Raw genomic sequence first — 17,530 nt, 5'->3', positions numbered from 1 at the left:
ATTACATGGCACTCCTAGAATGTCATTGCAACACCCTAAGGTGCCTTGGCACCGCTGTTGAAAACCCCTGGGTTAACAAAATAAAAATAAATTTACGCTTATATATATAGCTAAATTAATACTGTAAGGTACATACTACTAATTGATATTTTTGTTCACTTACATTTCGTCCCACAGTACATCCAGGTGGTGCCTAGATGCACTGTGGAACGAAAACAAGCCGGTGGCAGCAGTGTCTTGCTTTGGGCGATGTTCTACTGGGATACCCTGGGTCCAGTCATCCATGTGCCAGGCACTCCGACGTCTACCACCTACCTAAACATCATTGCTGACCAGGTACACCCTTTCGTGGCAATGGTCTTCCCCTCTGGCAGTGCTGTCTTTCAGCAGGATAATGCACCATGCCACACCACCCATATTGTTCGAGACTGGTTCGCGGAACATGAGGAAAATTCCCCAGACATCAGTCCCATCGAGCATCTGTTGTTTGTGTTGGAACAGCAACTCCGATCTGTGGCGTCTCAACCACGGACCTTACTGGAGTTAAAGGATCTGCTGGTTATGTGTTGATACCAGATGCCACAAGACACATTTATAAATCTTGTTGCATCCATACCGGGCTAGCTGGGTGGGTAAAGTGCCTGCCTGGCAACCCAAAAGTCGCAGGTTTGAATCCCGCCTCGGGCTCGGATCAAAGTACTGCAAAAACCTTGGGGAGGTGCATTATGGACACAGAAGCCGATGTGCCAACAACTACCAAAAAAAAAAACATCCATGCCTCGCAAGGTATGAGCTGTTTTGGCTCATTTGTATATATATTATATATAACCCATGTTTGTCCATATTTTATAATTGTCCAATCCTTTAAATTTATTCAACATACCCACTTCAATAACACTAGATGGAGTTTATTCTCACACTCCATTACTCTGGTTAATGGCAAATTTTCACACATCTATCTTGTAGCTATCCTGTTTTTTTTTTTTTTTTTTTTTTTTTTCAGTTTAAATTCATATCCCCTTATGTAAATGCATCCAAGGAAGCAAGGTAGTCATCAGCATTTTTTTTACTCAATCCATTTAAATGCTTCAGCTAGGCCTCCCTGCAGATACCTAGTTTCCAGACACTGCAATTTACAGAACCCAAGTCTTTCTTGGCAAGAATACTCTTTTGTTCCCAGACTAATCTTATTTTTCTTCTCTGCACCCTTTCCAACAGATCTATGTGCTTCATAAAATTGGATTTCCAAATGAGTATGCAGTATTCAAAATGTGACCTAGCCATTGCCTCGTACAACAGGATAATCACTTCTTTGCCCTTATTAGCAAAGTTCCTGTATATTATGGACACAATTACCCTGCTCAGTAAATTTCATGTTGTGCTGTCAATTAGCCGTTTGATTTTTATTATTATCAGCTACCTTGAGTTTGGTATTGCCAAAATGGTATATTATTCTGGGATTAATACTATTCAAATGCAACACCTTTCATTTATCAATATTAAACTTCAGTTGCCACTTTTCAGCCCATACAGGTCTTGTTGAAGTAGCATACCCTGATTACTGTCATTAATCTCCCCTGCCCATATTTGTGTCATCAACAAATTTAGACATTAAACTTGATATGCCTACATCAATATCTTTAATGAATATTATAAACTGAAGGGCCCAGTGTCAAACCCTTTGGAACTCTGTGAATGATGTTATTCCAAAGAACAGTGAACGTTTATAACCACTCTCTGTATACGTTATCCTTGAGGTAATCTGTCCTTAATGCTACAGTAGTCTAGTTTGTCTCAGTGATTCATGTGTAATAGTAGTATGAGAAGCTTTAGTGCAATCTAAATACATAATGTCAAAATTAATTTTTACATTCTCTTCCTTTGTGACTACTTCATAGCTAATCATGCAGACAAAATCATCTTGTAACAAATACATTCTGTGATTGCTGAATAATTGCATTCCTGTTAAGATGATCCTACATTACTTCTTTATATGCTGATTCCATTATTTTCCCTGGAATAGAAGCCAAGCTTATAGGTCTGTACTTCACCCTTTGTACAGATAAAATATTTTTACATATGAAAAACGTGTGCACACGCACTCTCTCTCTCTCTCTCTCTCTCTCTCTCTCCCTCCCTCCCTCCCTCTCCCCCCCCCCGAATGCTACTGTCTTTTTTATGTATAAGCCAACAGTGGCAAAAGGTGAGAACATTTTAATTTTCTAAGAAAAAACTTTCTCCAGAAGAGAAAAACTATTGGTTGTGGGAGCCCTCTATAAATATCTCTTATAAAAGGCTGAAATTCCTTATGCTTATACTTTTTAAAAAAAAAGGATTGTGCTTGAAGCTGAATGCTGAAATTGTTTACAGTCAGATAATTATTATTATTTTTATTTTTTATTTTTTTTTCAGTATTTCTAAACTGTTTTTATTAAGGTTTGTGTATTTGTAAATGTGTTATTCATATGTGATGCAACACATCCATTAGCACTCAAAATGTTAACAGTGTTTGCATCAAAATATTAAGGACACACATTCTACATTTTGTCTGTTTGCTTGGTATCGAGATTTCTCAAGTTTTTAACACTAATTATTGTGAATTTCTGCTGCCAGATGGGCAGTGTGATTTAAAATCATCCAAGTGTTAAAAAAAAAACAATGGGGGGGGGTAAAATAGCCTGTTTTTCATTATGAGGTTTATAGCTTCATCATATACCTACTCATGATTTTCAGAAAAGTAGGATTATTTATTTTATTGTATTAATATTTTATTATATTATTTTTTTTGTTTTTCAGATTGTTAACATGATCTTTTCAGCTATAACCAAACAACATGAGGTAAATTTTTTCCCTCTTTCCTCTAATTGGTTGAAAACACTATTATTCATTAGATTATAAATATTATTATCTAATCTTTGTTCTCAGATAATATTACTACAATATAAAATAATGTTAAAAAATATTATTTTTTAATATTCTGGCATCTATTTTTAGTATTTTTGATTATTATTAGATTCCTTTATTTACAATAGCACAGAAATTGTCTGATAATGACAAATTGTAATTCAGTATTTTGTGCAATTAAATATTTAACTATTATACAATTTATCACAGGTGAGTAGTAATATTTGTTAAATGTTGTTATAAAAGATGATTACAAAGCAAAATTAGAAATTCAGATTTGTTTATATTTCAATAATGGTGGATTAGGAATATACACTACAGGTGCTATTATTGCACAATTTAACCCCTAGGGGATAATGTCAGCACCCAGAAATCTTAGTTATTGTCTGAATCATTATGTTCTGATGCCTGTTTCTTTCATAGGATGTGGAACTTGTATATACTCATTTCTGGATCCTCTCAGTATCCTGGATATATTTTGTACATTACTGATGAACTCATTTGTTTACAGAAATATGGATCTCTCTTAAGATTATACATGGGGTCCGTGGTATAGATATGAAGTTCAGGGCTATTTACTTGAGAAATATCAGTTTATTTCTCTCTCTCTGATTGTTCGGGAGGAAACAGCAAGGAAGCAGTTTTCTCCAAAGTTTTGTGATTAATGAATATTTGCACATTTCCTATAAATAGAAGGTAGTAGTTTTGTTTTGTGATGAAAAATTTTATGGAAAGAACATCACTGTACATTGTGATGTTTACAGTCTAACCTTGATATTACATGCCATTATAACACTATGACAACAAGTTGAATGATTTTTTTTTTTTTTTTTTTTTTTCCAGCTTAGACCAATGATTCTCCTACTTTTTTAGCTGACAGCACCCTAAAATTATGCACACTGATTCATGCGCTCTTTTACACAGGGCCCTATCTTGGGCAGGATGATATAGGCACCAATTTTACAAACACGCTTAAAACCATTCTTAAAATCTCTTTATAGAGAAAATTTATATATCTAATATTACCATCCTTTCTATCAGGAAACAGAAATCAATCCTGTGCTTCTTTTTTCTTTCCTATGATAAATATATCCATGGTGATTGGATCCAACAAAACGAACACAGAAAAGCAAAATGTCATAAAAAAAAAAGTCAAATATTATATAGCAATATTACTAAATAAACAAACACACCTATTAATGCTTGTTATTGTGTAAAAAACACAGAGCACTGTTTTAAAAACTGACACAAAAACCGACTTCAAGAAAGTTTATTAAGTAAGAGAATTATGAGGTTTCTATTGAATTGCTTTTACGGTAGAATGCCAATTAACCAGATGACCAGTTATCCAAAAAGAAAAGCTAGGCAGGGGAATTCCATGAAGTTTGTATCTCAACTCAGGCAACTTTCCCAGGTCCTCATGGGCAGCACAATGGGGAGGATGACAATTCTACCAATGTGGAAAAGACCTGAGTTTGAGTCCTGTCGGTGACATGAGAAATTTTAATGAGCCTTTTGCACAACATGGCTCAGTTAGTAGATCTCAGGTGAGGATAGCATAGGTTTTTCCTGCCAAAAACTTGGATTTTTCATCCAGCAAATGGAAAATCAACCGCAGAACACTCAATTTTCAGATGATATATGTGAAGCAATACGGCCTTAGCTACTGATATCCCTAAAAACCCTAATACAACTTTCCCAGAATGGAAATTTCTGGGAAAGTACATAGTTCCCTCTATTGATTATTAAAATAAGTATATGAATTTATTGAATCCATCAAAAATATATTTTTTTTTTCAAAAGGTTTGTGGCACCTATCAAAAACATATATGGAACCCTACAATGCCACAGCACTCAGTTTTCAAACTGCTGGCCTAGCAGCTGTGTTTGAAAACTGAGTGTTTTCAAACTGAAAACACTCAGTTTTCAAATTGCTGTGCAGCCGTGCGCCGCGACCCATGGAATGCAGAAAGGGGAATCCTGGTGGTTGAGGGGCCCAGCCTTAATACACCGCTTTGGCCCCTGCTTTGACAAGACGGGTGGTCCCGCACCGGCCCGACTGGGATCAATCGGCGGGTGGTATTTTACTGCTAGGGTCAACTGTGTTCCAATAAGTCTCCCTCCCTTTGGTCCTGGGATGGGATAAAGACTTATTGGTAACGTGGGTATGGTGTTCTAAGCGAACTCGGCGTCCCATTCGTGTACGCAGTACCTGCTAGTTCACGAGTGGGCGTCCCCTCGTAGGGCTCCGTGGTGGGTGAGGTACTTAGGCATCAGACACTTTTTCTTTACTCTTATGAGTAATTTAAATCCTTCTTCTGGGGCCCCAACAAGGCCCCTACCTAACCTATCAGATGAGAATGACACCAGTTCTGCCAAAAGAGCCAGAACTGAGGATAAACCACCATCTATAACACCACTTTTCCTCATACTCCATTCTACCGGAGAGCAGTCAATTGGGAAGATGTCACCCTTCATCCAGAAAGGATTAGAAGGGTTGGCAGGATCACCAAAATCAGTAAAACGGCTGCATTCTGGCAATCTTTTACTCGAAGTTTTAAATACAAAGCAAGCAGAAAGAATATTAAACGCGACATCCATAGGGGGAATACCAATCAATGTAACACCCCACAAAACTTTGAACTCTTCACACGGTGTCATTTCAGAGTGGGATCTTCTTCGTGTCTCTGAAGAAGAGATCTTCTCTGAACTAAAAGACAAAGGAGTGACAGCTGTCAAGAGAATATCAATGCGGAAGGAAGGGAATCTCGTCCCTACCCGAGTTCTCATCCTAACATTTAACACCCCACGGCCTCCTAGTTCCATCCAAGGCAGGGTATTTAAACTGCCCAGTGAGGATCTATATTCCAAACCCACTGAGGTGTTTTAAATGCCAAAAATACGGCCACTCACAAACGGCTTGTTGTGGTAACCCTGCCTGTGCTCGATGTGGTGCGAAAGACCACGAGAGCAAGGAATGTTCAGCTTCTAAACCGATCCGTGTAAATTGCCAACAAGATCATCCTGCCTACTCCAGAGCATGCCAATCCAAAAATTGAAAACGGAGCTGAATATCTCCTACCCAGAGGCTAGAAAACGCATTCAACCAATAAATAGTGGGAAGCCTTCATATGCTCAGAAGGTTTTTGCAAAGTGCACTATCGGTACACAAACTGAGATGACTGTACCACTAAGAGAGTCATTCACACCGATTGCCTGCTATTTATTGAGTTCACAAAAGCCCACTAAAAAAACGCAGTCAGCTGCCACTCCTATATCCATACCTCCTAACGCTCCACCACTACCAAAACCAAGTGGTAAAGAGCCAACAGTAATAACAGAAACAATGGATGTCCAGGAGAAGGAGGTACCGGATGAATCAGTCTTGGAACTCTTTGCGGAAGAAGAAATGGACACGGGACAGCGTCCATTCTTCCCCAAAAAAGATAAATCCAAGACTGACAAAATAAAGCCCTCAGCATCTCGGAAGCCGCCTGATGGACCCACCAAGCCAAAATAATGGCTAAACTCCTACAATGGAATTGTCGTGGATTCCGGCGAAATACTGATGACATCAAGGCCCTCCTGCAAAAGCATGAGCCAGTTTGCTTTTGCTTGCAGGAGACTTATCTAAAAGCAAATGATGATCCCATGATGTATAACATCACAGTCTTTCGTAAGGATAGAATTGCGGATGGTCCTGCTCATGGAGGAGTAGCTATCCTTGTGGGTAATCATACCCCAGTTCAGCCCTTGCTAATTACAACCAGCATAGAGGCTGTTGCAATTCGCCTTACAGTGGGATTTTTATTAACGGTCTGCTCTATTTATTTGCCACCTGGGACTGACATCTCCCAGGAAGACCTTGATGATCTGGTAACGCAGTTGCCTCCCCCTTTATTACGTCTCGGGGATTTTAATGGACATAACACCCTGTGGGGTAGTGCTAACATCAACGGAAGGGGACGAGTCATAGAGAGTATGTTAAATGACAATGACCTTTCCCTTCTGAACATTGGAACAAATACCTTCTTCCACATGCCTACCCGTACCTTTTCTGCCATTGATCTTTCTATCTGCTCTCCTTCTCTACTCCCCTCACTCACTTGGGAAGTGGAGGAGAATCCATACGGAAGTGATCACTTCTCTGTGATAACCTTGTTACACAGTGGGAGCCCATGGCTCCCACTGTGTCTTCCCTTCAGGTTACCACGGTGGAAGGTTGATCAGGCTGACTGGACTGCCTTCAATTTTGACCTCTGTACGGTCAGTCATGAGCCAATCAATGATGCAATAATGTACATCACAGAAATTATCGTCCAAGCAGCTGTGAATACTTTTCCAAAAACATCTACCCAGTTTCCACCATTTCCCAAACCTTGGTGGAATTCCCAATGCACAGCAGCAAAAAAGGCTCAAAACAAAGCTTGGGGGATATTCCGCCGATATCCTACCACGACCAACCTTATAGCCTTTAAATATGCATGAGCCAAAGCACGCTATATCCGCCGTCAGAGTCAAGGAATCGTGGATCCGTTTTACATCATCTATTAACCAGTCTACCAACTCTAAGGTAGTCTGGGATAAAATCCGGAAAATGAAGGGAAAATATACATCCCACCCTTCTTCAATCCTAGATTATAATGGATGCACTATTGCAGATCCAACTGCAATAGCCAATTCTCTTGGGGAAACATTCTCTAACATCTCTGCAACATCTTCGTATTCCCCAGAGTTCCTGGTCCTGAAATATAAACTGGAAAAACAAGCACTTCATTTTAAGTCTAAGAACATCTATCCCTACAACGGGACATTCACTATGCAGGAACTGAAAAGAGCCCTCGCTCTTTCCAGAGCAAGTGCTGTTGGACCAGATGGCATCCATTATGAAATGATTAAACACCTTTCACCAAAATCTATGGATTATCTGCTCTTTCTATATAACAATCTTTATTTCAGGGCAGTTTCCGGATTCCTGGTGCAAGGCAATCGTTCTTGCCTTTGCTAAGCCAGGAAAGGATCCAAAATTCACTACCAATTATTGTCCTATTGCTCTGACTAGCTGTCTGTGCAAAATCCTGGAGAGAATGGTTAATTCTCGTTTAATGTGGTACTTAGAATCAAATGACCTTCTCGCCAACATTCAGTGTGGCTTCCGAAGGAACCGGTCCACTTTGGACCATCTTATTAGACTGTAAACATCCATCCGGGATGCTTTCCTAAAACGCGAACACTTGGTGTCGGTGTTCTTTGATATGGAGAAAGCATATGACACAACTTGGAGATTTGGCATCTTAAAAGATCTGCATAGCCTTGGTCTTAGGGGGCAACTCCCCATTTTTATTAAAAACTTTTTAGCCAATCGATCTTTCCAAGTTCGTGTGGGATCCTCACTCTCTCGTCCCTTCAGCCAAGAGGAGGGAGTACCACAAGGATCAGTATTAAGTGTCACGCTTTTTGCCATCAAAGTAAATTCCATCACAGAATAACTTCCTCCAACTGTAAACAGTGCCCTCTATGTTGATGACTTTAGCATACTTTGTCAGTCATGCAACATGAGGGTTATTGAAAGACAACTGCAGAAATCCATTGATCGCCTCAACTCCTGGGTACTTGCAAATGGATTCAGGTTCTCGCCGGAGAAGACCATTTGCGTACACTTTTGTCGTAAGCATAATCTTCATCCTGAACCTGAATTAAGGCTGGGATAAAATGCTATTCCAGTAGCAGCGGACACAAAATTCTTGGGACTCAGATTTGACAAAAAGCTGACCTTTCTGGATCATATCCGTCAGCTCCGCACAAAGTGCACAAGAGGCCTTAATATTCTCTGCTCACTCTCCTCTACATCATGGGGCGCAGACCGATGCACCCTTCTATGGCTTTATCGTGCACTTGTGCGATCCAAATTAGATTATGGGTCCCAGGTATATTCTTCAGCCAGAGACAGTGCCCTTCGATGGCTGGACCCTGTCCATCATCAGGCTCTCCGTATTGCTACTGGAGCATATAGATCATCTCCTGTCCAGAGTTTATACGTCGAAGCAAACGAACCACCGTTATCGCTTCGACGTAAGCAGCCGTCTTTAAAGTTGTTGTTGTTGTTATTTGGTTTTTAGGAGCATTAGCAACTAAGGCCATATTGCTCCGGTGCGGTGGTCATTCCCTGACCTTTCCGCATCCTCCGTATTTGGTGGTGACGGGCTCGAACCCCGGTCTAATCAAGATGCGTGTGCTACGCACTGCTGCTCCTTCCCACCTGGCTACGGAGGCGCCTGTCTTTAAAGTACGCTTTAAAACTGAAATCCCTGCCAGACCATCCAACGTGGCCATCCGTTTTTGAGCCACAATGGGAAAATTTGTACAATACCCGTAAGACTGCCAATCGTCCTTTTGGTATTCGTCTCCAAGGGCTACTCAAAGAACTTAATATCAAGGTAGACAAGGTTGCCCAAACACCAAAGCAACCCCTTCCACCCTGGCATGCTCATGTCCCGGCATGTGACTTATCCCTTAGAAATGGGGGAAAGTCGGACACTCCATCATCCGTCTACCTGCAGCTTTATTAAAGCACACCGAGCTGAACATTCTGACCGCGCCAGTTTACACAGACGGTTCGAAGTCGGAAACATACATGGGATCTGCTGCGGTCTTTACAGACAGCACTACATCGGAGCAGATTCCCTCTGAATGCAGCTTATTTACTTCAGAGCTGCACGCTATAGAGTTAGCCTTGGATCACATCAGTAAATGCCAATACCAACGGTTCATTTTATATTCTGGCTCTCTCAGCGTGTTACTGGCTTTAATAACTGTGAGATATAATTCGCATCCAGTTCTGTCTAGTATTCAGCAGAAGATTCACTTTCTCTATGAACGTGAATATGATATCCTCTTCTGCTGGATTCCCAGCCACATTGGGATTATGGGAAACGATTTGACTGACACCGCAGCCAAATCAGCAATTCCCAGTAATAATCGCTGCCCGTCAGTCTACATACAGACTACAGGCAAATAATACACGAGAAAGTACACTCCCAATGGCAGGATTCGTGGAATAGACAGACTGCGAGTAAATTATATCATATAAAGCCTGTAATTGAACCGTGGCAGTCTAGTCTGCGCAGGAATCGTAAGGAGGAAGTTGTTCTTGCCCAGACCCGCATAGGACATAGTCATTTGACACATTCTTTTTTGCTGAGGACTGATGACCCTCCTATGTGTGAGTCTTGTGGCACGATTTTATCAATTAGACACATTTTAATTGATTGTCCAGATTTTAGTAATATCCGTTTTACTGCTTTTAATCATCTGACTGAGCCTTATACACTCAGTCAGATTTTATCTGACAATGACCATGTGTCTGCTATTTTTAGCTTTTTGAAATCAGTAAACCATTTTACTCATATTTAAAATATCTACTTTGTTATTGTTACTTGTTTACTGATATTTGTCTTTTACCGTTTATACTTGTTTTTTTATACTTTGACTTGGTGGCCTAATTCTTTAGGCCACTGAAAAAAAAAAAAAAAAAAAAAAAGAATTTTATTTTTTAATGACCAGGTTTTGGCACATTATAGCCTTAGTTGCTAATATGCCAATAAAACCCAACAACAAACAAACTATTATTTATGACAGTCTGACATACTTTTGGCAGTCCAACCTACAACTTTTTTTTATTATATTTCAGCAAACAGTACACATAGAACACCATTACAGGAAAAATAAGAATAACATTTACACATGTAAAAATCATTTAAAAAATAAAATTTCAATATCAATAATTAGTCAATTAATGATATTGCAGTGTTTTTTTTTTTTTTAATTCTCTCAAAAAAAACACAAATTAATGACAGTCTGAATTGCACTTACTGTGGTATTCTTCCCAGAGTAGTCAAGTGCTATAAAACCAGGGTCTAGTATATTTTTGGATATTTTAGGATTTTTTTTTTTCTCCTTCTTTTCATCCTTAAAAATTGTTGATAATAGGGAAAATAGCACCCAAGTGATGAATACTGTAACAAACTGAGAAACCAAGTACAAAGACCATTATATTAAAAGTGAAGAAAAAAAATTGTAGTGAGATAATTACTTCAGTAATATACTTAGTGAGGATGGATTATGAAAGTAATTATAATACATAATAGTGTAAATATATAATTATAATAGTGCTCATTATATTATAGTTATAATATAATGAGCAGCATTGCTTGCTTTGTATATGATTGGGAGTTGATTGGAAATCCTATTTGTTTTTATGTCAATAAAAACTTGCATATAAGACCCTTGTCCAGATACATAATTCCCTATTATGTTATCCTTTCGAAGAGAAAATCAGTTTCAAATTATGGCACCATTTCTACTGGTGTAAACTACCTGTCTGAGTTAATTTTATTGGTAAAACAAGCAGACCTGTTTTAATGATAAGAAAGAAATATGTGGCAAAATTTATTAGATTTGGTCACTATTTATTACTGTATTCAAAAGTCTTGATTAGCATAGCTATTTAAAATGTCATTACAATTCTGATCACAGGACTGTCTAGATTTTAGTAGAACTGGAAATAAATGTCATATTGATCTCCTCATGGCATTTTTGTTTATTCTGTAATCACCTTTATATAAAAATTCTCAACTTCTCCCAATTGATCATTTTTTATTAAAAAAAATTATGATTTATTGTTTAGATGAAAATTATAATTTCATTTGTTCGTTTGTTAGATTAGTGGACCATTCTTTAAATTGCTCTCAATGCTTGTGGAGTTTGTGGGTGGCCCTCCTGGTATGCCTTCTTTTACTAATTTGGTTCTTCAGAGGATTTGGGAAGTGAGTGTAATTTAAAAAAAAAAAGAAAACTTAAATTTAATAATTTTTAATAATAATTTTTTAAAAAACAATGTGAATACTACATAAGAAAAATATTCGTAAAGATGATAAAGTAATAACTTTCATGTGGCCCAGCTTAAAACATTGTTTTAATTTTGGTATTTTATATATTTTTTATCTAGTATAGTTGATTTTATGGATTATTGCAACTTGATTTGTACTACTGGCAGTTCACAAGAAATTACCTAATTTACCTTAAATGGTATTGGGAAACAAATATGATAAAAAGAAAAAGGAAATATGATGGAAATGTTTGTATTTTAAACAAAATTGAATGCAAAGGGTTCATATTGATTAGAACAGGAATACTATTTTTTTAAACAAACTTTTTTACACATTAATTTTTCAAATAAAAAAATTAATGCATTAAACATTAACAACATCAGATAAAGACTATCATCAGAAACACTGTCCTTTCCAAATCATATTGTTTATGTGTCAATTCAGACATTCTTCATTCCTATGTAGTTGTGGTGAGCAACCTTTTGGCACAAGGACTAATTCAGGAGGGGAAAAAATATTTCCAGGCCGCATCATAAATGATCTATATTTTTTATTTATTTATTAATGACCTCACAAACTGACCAATGCTGTCAAACATGGCAAATACCTGTATTGGAGTAACCACGTATTATTATATGTGAAATAAAATGTAATTGATGAAAATATTGAAAGTGCTTACATTTATTGCCATTTTATTGTTTTCGAGACCCAAACCAAAGCAACAAAACAAAATACTTCAATAAGAGATGAAACTTTTGTTTGATTGATGTTTTTGTATATTAAAAGCATTAGTTGTATTATCAGTAATAAAAAATATTACTAAACAGTAAAATTGTTTGTTAATATTTTTATAGGTATATAATAATTACTTGTTCAACTAATATATATATATTTTTTTTCTCTTATTCCTGAAATTATCACGGGTTGCATGCAGCTCTAGAATATAAAAATATTTTAGGCCAGAATTAGAAAATTTAATAAGAGGATCGAGGCAACTTTCTGCCTTTGTAAAATTTTCATTTCTTCTTTACTTTTCTCTTATTTTTCTTCATGCATTATCTAACAGTAATAATGCCGTCATTTTTCTGTTTGAATTTTACTTCTTTTACAAACTGGTTGTGAAAAAATTCTGAATTGTATCATTAAATTCTTGTTTACAGACAGTTTCCCTTTCCTCATAAATAAAATACATATACTAAAAAAAACAGTCTTAATGTATGTAGAGAGTGAATTAGGGAGATTTTATTGTATTCAGGCAGCAACTTTGGAAAAAAGATAGTTATTCCTTAGAAAACAGTATGGTTTATTGACAAAAAAAAAAGGAATGTGGATAACTCCCATGAAATCGAGAATGAATTTTAAAAAAATCAAACTATTAGCATTATACTGCATAGACCATTTTTTTATGGTTCTTCCATGCTGAGTTAAGTATACTCACTCAGTTCCTCTTTTAGTTTTTTATCAGATGAAAATATGACTTTTACAATTTATAATATTAAATGTATATAGAATATTAAGGATAATATAAAGAATTATTAGAAAAAGTAAATCAATCCAATAATAATACCATCAGGGACCTAAGAAAATGCAAAAAAAAAAAAAAAAAAAAATTCAGCTCAGGGTCCTACTATAGGAACGGGTTTGTGATCCCGGGCATACCCGAGCCACAACTTATATCTTGTAATGTCTTTAAACTGTCCTACACTCTTTATTTTTATTTCTCTGAAATTATTAGGGCAATCCGAGGACGTAGGAGAAACTATTTCTTATCTGTACCACTATTTTTCGCCTTTGTGGAGTTCAGTTTCTATTATTCCTACTCCTTTAGTTTTTCTTCTTACTATCTGTATGTTTCTCTATGCGTTTAATTTAATTATTTATTTATTTTTACCGTATCCATCACATAGGGGGCACCACATATTATTTTGACGACTATTACATTATGTCCTAGATACGGTCAATATGTAGTATGTATTATATATTTAATCTTATTTTAATCATTAAATAACGTTCTCTGTCGGGTCAACGATGATTAATTTATGCTTACATTTATATTTTACTTATATTTCTTACTTTTGATTCTAATATTTCTAAATTTTCTTAACTTTTATCATCATTTGATTTATTTATATTTGGCCTATACTGGTTTATATTTGGTTTAGATTTAAATTACTTAGCCTATATTGATCATCACAGAAACAGAGAACATCTTGTAGTTTTTTGCCTTCATTCTGGGTGGTTGGCCCCAGTTGAAGTCATCTAGATTGTCGATAAAAAGCGATAATAATTTTTTTTTTTTTTTTTTGCATTTTCTTAGGTCCCTGAGGGTATTATTATTGATTGATTTACTTTTTCTAATAATTCTTTATATTATCCTTAATATTCTATAGACATTATGGGTGTATTGCATGATTGCTTGCAACTGCATTGACCCATAAATATTAGTTTCATATTAGTTACAGTTATTGTCGTTTTAAATTTCTTTCTTTACTTTTTTTTATCAATAATTATAAATAAATATATAAATATATTTATTTATAATTATATAAAATATATAAATAAATAATTATAAATAAATAGGGTAATTCAAAAATAGTTTCCCAACTGTAAAAGTGTGTAAATTTGTTCACCACAGTCACCACTTTCTGACAGTGGTAAAAATAGATATAGATAAAGTCTAACCTACTGCAAATAGAAATAAAGTATATTTCATGAAAAAGAGAAGATGGATCGACACTTTCAATACATGTGTTTTGGTCCCTAGGGAGATTTTCACTCTGGTCAAATTTCATTTCAAAATTACAGCAATGTTTCTGTGGGATGGAAATCCCACAGAAACATTGCTGTAATTTTGAAACAAATTTCAGTACTTATATAAAATGATCAAGAACTTAGCATTAGTAGAGGCATATGATGCAAGCTTATGCAGCATCACCCAAAAAAAAAAAAAAAAAAAACCCCTCCCATTTCACCCCTCCATTCATTCAAAATGCCTGTCCAGCTCAGCCTTAAATTTATTTAGGCTATCAACTTCCACAGCAAAAGATGGAAGTCTGTTCCATCAATCAACCACTCGCTGGCTAAAGGCAAACTTCCGCACATCTATTCTACAACTATCTTTCTTCAATTTGAATCTATGCTCCCCACTCAGGTTGTTAACCTGAGCAAGAGGAAGAATCCCATCAGCATTCAGCTTGCTCAACCCATTCAAGGCCTTATATACCTCATTCAGATCACCTCGCAGGTGCCTACTCTCCAAGCACTGCAATTTGTAGCACACTTGGTAAGAGCACACCTTTGTCCCCTCACCAATTTTGTTGCCCTTCTTTGTACTCGTTCTAGCAACTCTACATCCTTCCTACAATGAGACCTCCAGACCTGTACACAGTACTCTAGGTGTGGCCTGACCAATGCCTTGTAAAACTTTTGTATCAATTTCTTATTGATAGGTTAACTACCCATTTCTGCTCCACTCCTACCCACTGGAAATAATACAAAAAAGCTCACCTCTATATAGTTATCCATTGCATGGTGAGGATTTGGATAATACTACTACTTGAAGTTTTTAGCCCTGTGGTATAATCAATCGCATCTGACATAGTATTAGTAGTGGAAATTGATGTATGGAAGCAAGCTTATGTGCCCAAAAAAAAAACTACCCACCTCATCTGTCCATCCTAATAATTCCTCTGTTCATCTGTCCCCTCTAATAATTTACTAATCCTTCCTTCAACTTATTCAGACTACTCACTTCCACAAAAAAAAAAAAAGATGAAAGTTTGTTCTAACAATCAGTTACTCTCTAGCTGAAAGCAAATTTTTGCATATCGATCCTGCAACCATCCTTTTATATTTAAATTTATGTTCCAGTATATGATTGTCTGAGAAAAAGTAAAGACACCTTCAGCATTTAGTTTACTCAATCCATTTAAAATTCAACCCCAGGGGCTCACATCTGGTGAGTATGGGCTTGGTACACCCAGGGTCCTGAGCTGGATATCATCATTCTTCTCTTTCTTGGTAATTCCCTTCTACTTTTGACTCTCTCTCTCTCACACACACACACACACACACACACACACACACACACACACACACACACACACACACACACACACACACACACACACACACACACACACACAGGGTTACTTGGGAACTTTTTTTTTTTGCCCTGGTGCTGCATAAGCCTCAGGCTTCCTTGCATCATATGAATATTATTAATAATAATAATAATAATAATAAAAACCTTTACCATTTCAGTCAGGTCTCCACACAAGTACCTAGTTTCAAAGTACTGCAATTTTCAGAACTAAATTCTTTGATGATAAGAATACCCTTTTGTATCCTTGACTAATCCATATTGCTCTTTTCTCTATACCTGTTGTTTCAACAATCCCATATCCTTCTTAAAATGAAGTTTCCAGAATTATGTGCAGTATTTTGACGACTATTGTCACATAGCTATTGCTATACAGTGGGGTAGTCACCTCTTTGTCCATCCTGAAAAGTTCCTGTATATCACCAAAAGAACCCCATGAGTTGTCCTAGCAGCCTGTGAGCACTGCTCGGGGAACTCGATTTCAGGCTGACAATTATTCATAGGTTTCTTTCATTTTCTACCACCTTGAGTGTAATACCATCCAATAGGTATGTAATTTTGGAATATTACCATCCTCCTAACAATATAGAGGGTCACTCATTTAGCAAATTCTAGGTTCAAATTCCATTAGAGACAGGCAAAATTAAAGGTCTCTTCAAATCAGGCCGACCGGGCTAGCCGGGTGGGTAAAATGCCTGTCTGGCAACCCAAAGGTCACGGGTTCGATTCCCGCCTCGGGCTTGGATCAAAGTACTGCAAAAACCTTGGGAAGTGCATTATGGCCACAGAAGCCTATGCGCGAACAACTACCAAAAAAAAAAAAAAAAAATCTTCAAATCAGAGCTGCAGTCTGCTGAACTCAGGCAAAGAAAGTGAAGTTTTTTGTTTTTTTTTTTGGAACAGTGAGTTATCCTAGCACGAGTCAAGCTGCATAACATGCAAATTGATTTTTGCAGGCTAAAAAACCTAGGATTACTAAAGCAGGGGTCAAAACTTAAATTCTTCCAGAAGACTGAACAAAGAATGAATTGTACTAATATATGTAAAAAGGGAAAAAAAAGTTGAATGTAGAAATTAGAGGACTTTTACTTAGTGAATCAGATAAAATCTATGCAAGTATCCTGGAAAGAGGGCAGAATTGTTGTTGAATGTAACCTTGGCAATGCAGCCTCAGATTTTAGGCCAAACAGAGAATCCCACAAACATTCACATTAAGACAAGTTATAGAACATTTTTGAGAAAATAACAAGAACCAGAACTTGTATTTAGCATTTGTTAATCTTGAAAAAGTATGCTTAATTGCATACTTTTTCAATTAAAGTTCCTAGAAATTTTCCCCTTAAAATTTTAGAGGAATATCACATCATTGATAATCTTTTGAGGAGAATTAAAAATTTAGTATAAAAACAAGATTCTGCAGTGAGGATTGATGGAAATGTTGAAAAAGTGGTTTAAGGATTGGGCTGCACCTTATCACCACTTCTTTTTATAATTTTCATGGGTCATTTAAATAACATAAGAATATAATTTACTGAAAAATTTAATGTGGGGAGTGTAAAAATTGGATCATTATTATGTTGATAATACTGTGCTGTAAGATCTTACATATGTAGGATCTTACACAGCCGCATATTGC

General features: G+C 36.6%; 1 protein-coding gene across 1 annotated transcript in view; it reads left to right on the top strand.

The window, feature by feature from the left end:
• The window catches only part of puf (ubiquitinyl hydrolase 1 puf), a 1,022,896-nt gene that overhangs the window by 692,373 nt on the left and 312,993 nt on the right, over window positions 1-17,530 (top strand). The window contains exons 59-60 of the mRNA XM_090376705.1: window positions 2,797-2,838; window positions 11,625-11,729. Coding sequence (XP_090232831.1) covers window positions 2,797-2,838; window positions 11,625-11,729 — 147 coding nt within the window. The remainder of the gene's footprint in view (window positions 1-2,796; window positions 2,839-11,624; window positions 11,730-17,530) is intronic.

This window comes from Mastigoproctus giganteus, chromosome 6 (genome assembly GCF_048544385.1).
Source record: "Mastigoproctus giganteus isolate SK-2022 chromosome 6, ASM4854438v1, whole genome shotgun sequence".
NCBI classification, from domain to species: Eukaryota; Metazoa; Arthropoda; class Arachnida; order Uropygi; family Thelyphonidae; genus Mastigoproctus; species Mastigoproctus giganteus.
Note: the sequence above shows the minus strand (reverse complement) of the source record. Positions and strands in the feature narration are given on the sequence as shown.